A 10,819-nucleotide genomic window follows, 5' to 3' on the forward strand; every position below is an offset into this window, starting at 1 on the left:
CGCTGACCCAGTTCACTGCCCGATTGGTGCAGTGCTGGAGTTTTTGCAGTCTCGCCTCTCCACAGGGCTAGCCCACTCCACCCTAAAGGTGTACGTGGCGGCATTATCGGCCTTCCACACCCCGTTCGGTGGTTTGTCAGTGGGCAGGAACCCGCTGGTCACACGTTTCCTTCGTGGTGCACTCAGGATAAGGCCTCGGGTGACACCCAGAACCCCTTCGTGGGATCTCGCTGTGGTGCTTGAAGCCCTCTCTCGGCCTCCATTTGAGCCCATAGAGGAGATTTCAGATCGCTTCCTTACAATTAAGACGGCGCTGCTGCTGGCTCTTACTTCTCTGAGGAGAGTAGGAGACCTTCAGGCCCTTTCAGTGGTCCCTTCCTATATTGACTTTGCACCTGGTTTGGCCAAAGCATTCCTTTACCCTAGACCTGGGTATGTACCGAAGGTTCCAACAGCAGTACCACAGCCAATCACCCTACAGGCCTTTTATCCTCCTCCATTCGTGGAGAATGACCATCGGAAGTATAACTGTATGTGTCCAGTGCGAGCACTGGACACATACGTCCACAGAGCTGCCCTGTGGCGTAAGTCAGAGCAACTATTGGTCTGTTACGGTCCCCCTAAGAGGGGGTTACCGGCAACAAAGCATACTATCAGTAGATGGATCGTGGATGCCATAACTACTGCTTATGAGTCATCTGGCCTGCCATTGCCGATGGATGTCAAGGCTCACTCTACTCGAGGCATAGCAGCCTCTAAAGCTCTGCTAGCTGGTGTCCCTATTCAGGGCATCTGCAGTGCGGCGGGTTGGTCCACACCCTTGACCTTTGTTAAATTCTACGAACTAGACCTACGAGCTACAAGCTCATCTGTCCTAAGTGGGCAGGGAAGGCGCAATCCCTCGTGAGCCCGAGGGCCGAGGTGAATGTTTCCTCTTGCGCTGGGCGTCCCCAGGCAGAGATGTAATTCCGCTCGCGTCCTGGCAGTTTTCCAGGCGGAGCTCTTCGGGTGTTCTGGCTGGAGTTCCAGACACTACCTAGGTCCCCTCTGTCCGGGTGCGCCCTGACGAGGGACTACCTTCCCTCGTGAGCCCGAGGGCCGAGGTAGACGTTTCCTCTTGCGCTGGGTGCTCCCAGGCAGAGATGTAATTCCGCTCGCGTCCTGGCTGTTTTCCAGGCGGAGCCCTCCTAGTCTCTCCTGTACTGGCTGTTTCCCAGACAGAGTTTGGACTGCTTCTCCTCGTGTGCCTAAGGGCCGAGGTACTTATCATGTTCCCTCTCGCGCTGGGTACTCCCCAGGCAGAGATGTAATCCTACTCACGTCCTGGCAGTTTCCAGGCGGAGCCATTCTAGTGTTCTGGCCAGAGTTTCCAGACACTGCTTGGGTCCCTTTGGTCCGGGTACGCCCCGACAAGGGACTACCCTCTCCTCGTGTGCTCAAGGGCCAAGGAGAACCCCCTCTCTGGCTGGTGACCAGACTGGGGTGTATGACCCTAACCTCATGGGCTCAAGAGCCGAGGTCTATAATCCCTCTTCGCTGGGTACGTCCCAGGCAGAGATGTAATCCCGCTCGTGTCCTGGCAGTTTCCCAGGCGGAGCAACCTAGCGTCCTGGCATCTTTCCCAGACGCTACCTGTCCCTCTATGTCTGGCTGGTCCCCAGACTGAGGTCAACGCTTTCCTCGTGAGCCCGAGGGCCGAGGCGGATCATATCCCTCTTCGCTGGGTACTCCCAGGCAGAGATGTAATTCCACTCGCGTCCTGGCTACTTTCCAGGCGGAGCCAATTCAGTCCCTCTCGTGCTGGCTGTCCCCCAGACGGAGTTTGGACTACTTTTCCTCGAGCGCCTGAGGGCCGAGGTTCCTACCATGTTTCCTCTTGCACTGGGGCCTCCCCCAGGCAGAGATGTAATTCCACTCGCGTCCTGGCAGTTTTCCAGGCGAAGTCTGTTTAGTCCCTCTTGTGCTGGCTGTTCCCCAGACAGAGTGGACCACTTTCCTCGCGAGCCCGAGGGCCGAGGTATATGCCATCTCCCTCTGTAATCTTTCTCTTGTTCCTGGCAGATGTCCCAGGCAGAGAACCTTCAGTGCCCCAACAGGTAAGTATCTCGGGCACTGCCCCCTTGTTCTGGGCTGGTCCCCCAGACAGAGGTGTACTGTCTCTCTTGCCCTGGTCCCCCTCCCAGGCAGAGAGCTTTCCTGGCCTGATCCACCAGAAGCAGCGCTTCCTTTCTTTCCCAGACAAACACCACTGGGCAGGAATTTGGAATTCTGGGGAAGTTGGCATATCTTTCCCCAAAGCGTTGATGTGTAGAGTGTAGAGTTCCCGAAAGGGAACATCTCAGGTTACATATGTAACCCTGGTTCCCTGAGGGAACGAGACACTGCGTCATAGGCCATAATTCCCACATTCCTGCCGTGCATCGCTTCATTCTTGGAAGCTGAAGCCGGTTTGAAACGCATGTGCTTTTATACTTCCTGGTCGCATTACGTCACCGCGTCGGTGACGTCACTCCCGTCATCCTATTGGTTGTAGACTGATTCAGAGCCGGGTTCGCCAATGGCATTCCCCCAAAGCGTTGATGACGCAGTGTCTCGTTCCCTCAGGGAACCAGGGTTACATACGTAACCTGAGACGTTTTTTTTTTGTAATTTATAAAAGCCCTCCTAGGGACAAGTGCTGCATATTAACTTTAGCTACAAGCACTGATACATGACTATTATTTCAGTTTCATCTATGTTTATTGTATCTGTCCCTAACAAAAAATAAATAAATAAATAAACTTGTAGATGTTTTTTCTTACAGTGGAATAATGTATTTAAAATAATGTGGAGATTTTAAAATCCCTTGCCAGACTCATAGGAATCCACAACTTTTTTCCCCCTGACGGCCTTGCAGAAATGACACCACGCAACTCAATAGCAAAGAGAACATCAGACACCACATATGACATATGAGCGGTTTAAATAAGACAGGTTCCACCTGCACTCTCTAAGCAGGTTTTAATCACTGACACCCAGTCTTGACTGGTACCTGAGTCTAATTTTATGGTTTTTAATGTGTGATAAATGTAAGGATATACTTACTTTTTCCATGTGACTGATATCTTTTTAAGCTGAATTTAAATTTAAATTGTGAAAAATTCAAAAGTAGTCAATTTTTTAAAATGTTTTTAAGCTATTTCCATGGGATGTACTTATTTTTTCACATGAATATACAGTATAAATCATTCTGTGATTGTATGTGCAGGGACATTCAGAACTACATGGTGTGGCGCTTCGTTATGAATCTGGTGGTGGGTTTGAGCAGGACATACAGGGAGACCAGGAAAGCATTCAGAAAAGTAAGGAGCAAAGAAAACATTCAAACTGTGAAATAACAGGCATAATTTTATATACATTTATAATCTTGTTCTCTTCCATCTCAGGCTATCTATGGGACCACCTCTGAACCAGCAGTTTGGAGACAGTGTGCCATCTATGTGAACAACAATATGGAGAATGCTGTGGGAAGACTTTATGTGGAGGAAGCTTTTGCAGGAGATAGCAAAGACATGGTGAGCTGTATATGTATACAGTATATGACTGTATAGGTCCTATAATGGTTTGTGAAAATATGCTTGTGTGTGTTTGTACATACTCCTGTGTGGGATGATTTGAATTGGGTCCTTTTTCTCGTATGAGTGTAAGAACAGCTGAGCAGTGCACCAGTACCACCTGTCATAAAACACACTTTCTAACACTCCATTAATCATTGGACTCTCCTGACCTCAAGCCAAGCACATGTGCATGGCAGCACGCTGCATAGTGTATGTGCGGGTGTTTCTTCAAATATGGGCTCTGGGAATAGGAAAAAAAAAAATTACACTCACTAATTCAATTTTTCTACTAACATTGTCGAGCAGCGGACATACAATCATACATTTTTGCGAAACCCTGACATAATTCTATCACATCTCAACCTATGTGTGTTTTTGTAGAAATTACATTTTAAACATTTTAGAATAAAATGGCTTACTCCTTTGTTAGAATATGTGTAACCTAAATATACATTTGCAACCTAAATATTAGTATGTCTTTGCTATTACAACTTGACTGGAAATGATAATCAATATAAATATTCTGCTTATAAGTGATTTTTACCTTTTTTTCCCTCCTCATCTTTTGCCTCATATTTCGCATAGATTTTATTCTCATTTGTTCTTCAGTGATTTCTCTTTGGTGATTAAGTGCAATACACTTGATAAAACATTAAATTACTTGGCTATAATGGAAATGATAGTTTTTGTTATCTTAAGCCTAGTTTTTGAAAAAATTATAGAAATCATTTTCAAAAAATGTAGAGAAGTTTTATGTTTATTTTACTTTTTGTTTATATTATCGGCTGTATTTGTTTGGTCAGATTGGTATTTCTTTATATTTGATTCATGTACAATCATTTCATGTACAAGGTGTGCCATGTACATTGGTGAATATCAGCTTATCAGCTTGTTTGATGATGTTTTTTTTGGCAAATGTCAGCAGCATTTGGGTTTACGACTATACTCTCCTGCGAAAAGCACATGCATAACAGCAAGCGTTAGCATTGTGGGTGCTTGTCCATGATCAGGTGACCCCTACAAGGCCAACCCACAAATCATTCCTCACATCAATGTTGTGCCAGTGGGTCACCAGGATAATGTTACAGATATGCACACAAAGTCATTATGCCAATAATTAGCCTTATCCAGCACTGTCTATCTGTCCAGGAGTCTATCTAGAAGTAATGAGAACAACATTCAGTGAGCTACCAGTGGTCTCTTTAGTCTGCCAGTTTTATAAATGAGAGAACAAGATGTCTTGTAAGTTCCAGTTAAAACAAATCCATCAGGCAAAGTGTGAAAATGCATTACAGATAGCTGATTCTTTTTCCAGTTTTCCATAACTTTATCATTGTGAAATATAAACAGAATAGATACAGTTTTTGGTGTTTTTGCACAGGTCATTGGTTTTAAATAGGTGATAAAGAACTCAAAACGGTTTACAGTTTTTTAGAAAGGTTAGGATATATTTACTTGTTCCCCCTCACAGATAAGACTTTCTATTAAAGTTTGATGTGAAACTTGGCCTGCATACTAGATACATGTCTAAGCCGCAGTATAACTTGGTCTTGCACAAAATTCCTTGAAAGCCTACATGTTTCATGTAAACACGAAAAAGTGGTTTAATCCATTTGTAATTTATTAATGTATGTATGTAATGTTATTACCTCATTTATGTTGGACTTCCTAAATAATGCATGTTCATCCTTTGGATGAACAGTATGAGCACAACATACTAAACATGTCTCATGATGTAATTTTGTGTGATTTTTTAGATGGATGAGATGATCACTAACATCAGAGAGGTATTTGTGAGTAATCTGGATGATCTAGCCTGGATGGACGCTGAAACTAAGAAAGCTGCAGAAAAGAAGGTGAGGCATATTTTTAATTTTGTATTTCAAGTCATTGATACTGAACAATCTAAGCCAAGACATGACAAAAAAAAAAATAATAATAATAACTGATATTTTGATGTACCAAAGGCACACCTTATAAATATTGTTTCTTTACTCGTCTTTGCTACAGGCACGAGCAATTAGAGAAAGAATTGGTTTCTCAGAAAATATCATGAACAACACATACCTGGACCAGGAATACCAAGATGTGAGTGCCTACAAGATGAAGGGTGAAATGAGGAGATCATGTTAATTTAAATTATTTAAAACTAATCTGTTGTGCACATCTTCCATTTTCCTTTTAGTTAAGCTATAATGCAGAAGAATACTTTGAGAACATTTTAAAGAACTTGGAGTTTGGTCAGAAGAAACGCCTGAAGAAACTGAGAGTCAAAGTGAACAAAGAAGAGTATGAACTCATAAGATATATTAACGTATAACTAGGCTCTAAAATAGTGTTTCCAATTTCCAGTTTAGTAACTGTCATAAAACCCTTACGAATAAAGGGCTCTCATTAAATATTAAAGTGATATGCATCTTTAATTCAAGGTGGATCACAGGAGCTGCTGTGGTCAATGCATTTTACTCATCTAGCAGAAACCAAATAGGTATTTGAATTGTATTTACACAATTTAGCAGTAACTACAAAAAACAAATAAAAAACAGATCAGTTGATAATTAATTTGAATGATCTGCTTTCTCTTAGTATTTCCTGCAGGTATTCTTCAACCACCGTTCTTTGGTAAAGGTCAGCCATGGTCTCTGAACTATGGAGGCATTGGAATGGTCATTGGGCATGAGATCACTCACGGCTTTGATGACAATGGTATCAGACTAGAAACAGATCTCCCATACATTGTCACTTAACAGTGCTGTAGGGTTAAATTTCCTACATTTCTTTTCTTGTTCAGGACGTAATTTTGATAAAGACGGTGACCTCAAAGACTGGTGGTCTTCATCTTCAACTCAGAAATTCCATGAGCTTTCCAAATGTATTGTGGACCAGTATGGAAGCTACTCCTGGGACTTGGCAAATGGACAAAATGTATCCAATAACTGCCTCTTTTTTTCTACAATGTTATGTAGTACATGATGTCCAGTTAAATAAAGCTTACCATCACCGATAATTTAGCAAACATTGTTTAACAGGAAATAATACAGTTCTATTTACCCTACTGTGCTAGGTTGTTTACCTTATGTGGCACATTAGACTTTCATGTCATTGGTTCCTTATAGCTATCTGTGAGTTTCTGACAGCAGTAATTTGGACCTTATTAGTCCCACAAATAGTTTTCCTGGAACTAGAATAAACTGTGATTTTCTACAGATGTAGAAAGACATCTAAATTACTGTCTTATTTTCCATCCCCTTTCTTCTTTTTTTCCTCTCTTCTGTCCTTTGTGTGAACAGCTAAATGGGAATAATACCCTTGGGGAGAACATTGCTGACAACGGGGGCATTCGCCAGTCTTATCAAGTAAAGAGAGGGCATCTTAGCCTTCACTGCAGCTCTTTTGACATCCCTCTTTACTGCTAGAGGAATTGGTTTAGTTTAATATACTTTCTCACTTCCAAAAGGGGCCAAAATTTCAATCATGTTGAAATGTGAATCTAATTTGAGTCAAATAGAGTTAGTTTGAAGGTAGAAAAAAAACAAAAACACAATGATAGGTACTCATATGCTGAGCAGAGAAGGCAGCTCAGTTTATTCCGCTGTGGATGGATTTTTGTGATGACAGACTGTGATGACAGAGGGAATCAGCTTAATAGTTTAGATTCTTAGAAAAGCCAAAGGGGGAGAAAATGGCTCATGGACTACAATTCAGTGTGTTTAATACTAGGTCTCACTGAACCATCAAATACAGTAAACAGTTTATAAGATACGATCACAAATCTGTCACTTATTCACATTCAGAGAGCTTTCAGATTTGGCTGTGAGATAAAAAAAATCATGTCTGATGTTAATTATTATTTAGAAATTTAAGAGACAAGAGTTTGTTTTCAGTAAATACTTCCCAAGATTTATCAGAATCACTGTGCCTACTTTTTCAGGCCTACCAGAACTATGTGAAAAAACATGGAAAAGAAGCTCCTCTGCCTGGAATTAACCTCAATCACGAGCAACTCTTTTTCCTGAACTTTGCACAGGTGAAACACTTAAATATAACTAAGAACTTGCAGGAATATTTCAGGTTCAGTACAAGTTAAGATCAGTTGAAAGCACTTGTGGCATAATGTTGATTATCATAAAGATTATTTTAACATTTTTGCCCTGTTTGCTAAATCTGGCCCATAATGCCAATAAACTCTTAAAAAAACAGCTTACACATGACAGTTTTAACAGAATTTTAATATTCTGTTAAAACTGTCATGTTTAAGAGTGTATCGGCATTATGGGCCAGATTAAGCGGACAGTGCAAACTAGTTTTTAAAATTAAAGCTGCAAGCAGTGATGAAAGGGCCCTCACACCTGGGCTCACCGCCGACCGGTGGCTTTAGGAAAAGCCGAATATTGGCACGTAGAAGTGTTTAGGCCGGGACTTTTATCAAACATGTGAAGTTCGGGGCAGATCAGACACTGCATGCCTAAGTTACAGTAACTTCCTGTTTAATTGCATCAATGGCATGCTTTAGCACTTAGCTAAGTGTTGCTAACATATTTTAGCATGTTTCAAGCATGTTGCTACCCTATTTAACACTTGCTGTCACTTTTTAATATGTACTTTCTAAATATGGGCATGGACATGTGTTATGGACACGACTATTATTAAATGTGTGAAGTTTGGGGCAGATCGGAAATTGTTTGCCTGAGTTACAGCAACTTCCTGTTTCATTGCGAAACATTAAATTTTCATAATATTCAATTATTATGCAAATAGATTATTAATACAAATAGAATGCTTTAATTAAGCTTTGTGAATATCTGTTTTTTTGCTTACAAGGTTTGGTGTGGAACACATAGACCAGAGCATGCTGTCAACTCCATCAAAACTGATGTCCACAGTCCAGGGAAGTTTAGGTATGTTAACCTTCTTTTACCGACAATGATGCACTTCTTCTTTATGCCTTTAGACTGTCACAATCATGTCAGAATGTGTTGATAATCACTACTTTGGAATTTCTCTTTATACAGAGTTCTTGGGTCATTACAGAACTTCCCAGAGTTCGCCAAAGCCTTCCAGTGCCAGAAAAACACCAACATGGTGCCTGAGAAGATTTGCAGAGTGTGGTGATTACTCAAACAACAGAAGATGATGATTATATTAAGGGCCTGTGGTCCGTACACTCTCACCTCTCTGCTGACTCTAAGACCACTATGGCAAATGCTGATAAATGTTCTCATTGTGTAAGCTATGGCCACTACGCTCAACTCCACCAGTGCACTTGAGCCATATACAGAGAAGGGGAGCTGTCTCAGTAGACTCCTACAGGCATCAGCCAATTTATTTGATAACAGTTTGAAAGATCATTACTCAATTCATGGCTCTTACTGTTTTATACACTATGTAAAGCAAATCTAAAATATAAAGTAAAATAAAAAAAGTAAAGATTATATAGAGATACTGTCAAAAATGATCACATAATGTTAATCACGTAAAACTGTGAACTGGAGATATTAGTAGCATTATGTATATACATATTTATCGCAATAATAGTATACATCCACAACTTATACTGGTCAACTTGATTAGATTCAGTAAATAACTATGAAGCTACTCAAATATGCCAAGAATATTATGTATAATACTATAGGAGTTAATAGATATTTAAGTGAATTCCAAATAAATAAATAAACTCTGTATTCATTTATCTGAATAGCAAATTATCTAATTTGTACACAGCACATTGTAATTTAAAATATGTAGATTCATTTGTAATTTGTGTCATTGAATTTGTTTTCTTTAGAAAATGTGCTTATTATCATAAAATATTAACTGGGACAATATACATTTTCTGTAAATCAGACACTGAATGTTTGATTCGAAAATACCAAACATGACAAAATGATAGACGTATTAAAATGCAAAGATGTCTGCTTACATTATTTGAATGTGTTTGGCGTGTGTTTGTGTTGTTTTTCTTCTTTCAATGTGCTGGCCTTGATATTTGCTTGTATGAATGAGTGTGCATGTGACAAATAATGTCATTTTGTCAAACATCATTGAATTAAAGCCTTAAAATGTTTTTAATTCTATTGATTTCAACATCTGTCAATGTTTTTAGATGTAGAGGACTAAATGAATCATACTGAGACCAATTCATGCAGACAGTATGTTTATGCCAAAGATTTTTACACATATCTTTACTTTTTTTTAAGGGGAAAAAATATCTTATATAATTATTTCTGCGATGCTGTTCCCAACATATCTATTACATCTTTATTAGCATGGACACAAACTGTCAAATTAATGTATTTTTGTTTCTTTTTCACATTTTTGAAAATGTAAACGCTTATATTTGTGATATTGTTAGTTATCAGGTATAGTAACTATATTTTACATTAGCAGTACAAGATCAGTTCATTTATTTAAGGGCATTGGGATACTGTAAGTTTAAAAACAAAAAGCTCAAAGGAATCTTGCCTGTGCTGTGTCAACAAAAATATTAAAATGCTGCTGTTTTTTTCTTTACATTTTTGTTTCATTCTGTCCATTTGATCCCAGGGGGTCTTTCTTCTCAGTATTGTTTATATATTTTACGTCTTTGCACACTGCTTTCCCCTCTCTGATAAAATAAATCCATCTCAACCACTCCACAAACAAATATACCTCAGATGCCTGTATTTAGATACTTTGTAATAAGCATATTCAAAAGAGAATTTTGTTTTATTAATAAATTGTTAATGCAAAAATGTCTTTGTTGTGTATTTTGTTTTCTCTGCTTTGATGAAGAGTGTTGAACAGGGAACAAAAACAGGCCTCAAAGACCTCTGTGGCATTTTCTTTGCCAGGTAATCAAGCCCTGAGAGACTGTAATGCAGAATATCAGCAACTCAGTAAAAAAAAAAAAAAAAAAAATATATATATATATATATATATATATAATATATTTATATATTATTTTTCTTTATGTAATGCCTTTACCCTGCACTGCCCTGCAAGTCAGATTTGGTTGGGGTACTTGCTCCCACATGGGGGACTTGCACAAGTAGGAGTGTACGCCCTTTTGTGTGCTCACAAATCTTCTGACCCTTGTAAAGCTTCACCACAGGGATTTGCCGCTCTTCACTTCATCATATTAGTCCTGTAGGTGATATACCTGATAACTAACCTGGAATGTAAACACACAATTTATATGATTGTTCACGAGTTCGCCCTTACATCTAATCTGCTTGAGCGAGTAT

General features: G+C 39.9%; 1 protein-coding gene across 1 annotated transcript in view; it reads left to right on the plus strand.

Annotated features, from left to right (window-relative positions):
• LOC141345585 (neprilysin-like) overlaps positions 1-10,309 on the plus strand; it is a 53,104-nt gene extending 42,795 nt beyond the window's left edge. The window contains exons 12-23 of the mRNA XM_073850458.1: positions 3,248-3,341; positions 3,426-3,554; positions 5,354-5,452; positions 5,607-5,684; positions 5,782-5,885; positions 6,026-6,084; positions 6,183-6,302; positions 6,388-6,521; positions 6,887-6,952; positions 7,528-7,623; positions 8,418-8,494; positions 8,609-10,309. Of these exons, the coding sequence (XP_073706559.1) occupies positions 3,248-3,341; positions 3,426-3,554; positions 5,354-5,452; positions 5,607-5,684; positions 5,782-5,885; positions 6,026-6,084; positions 6,183-6,302; positions 6,388-6,521; positions 6,887-6,952; positions 7,528-7,623; positions 8,418-8,494; positions 8,609-8,708 (1,156 nt within the window). The 3' untranslated portion in view covers positions 8,709-10,309. The remainder of the gene's footprint in view (positions 1-3,247; positions 3,342-3,425; positions 3,555-5,353; positions 5,453-5,606; positions 5,685-5,781; positions 5,886-6,025; positions 6,085-6,182; positions 6,303-6,387; positions 6,522-6,886; positions 6,953-7,527; positions 7,624-8,417; positions 8,495-8,608) is intronic.
• Positions 10,310-10,819: the final 510 nt, after the last annotated feature.

Source organism: Garra rufa, chromosome 11 (genome assembly GCF_049309525.1).
Source record: "Garra rufa chromosome 11, GarRuf1.0, whole genome shotgun sequence".
Lineage (NCBI taxonomy): Eukaryota > Metazoa > Chordata > Actinopteri > Cypriniformes > Cyprinidae > Garra > Garra rufa.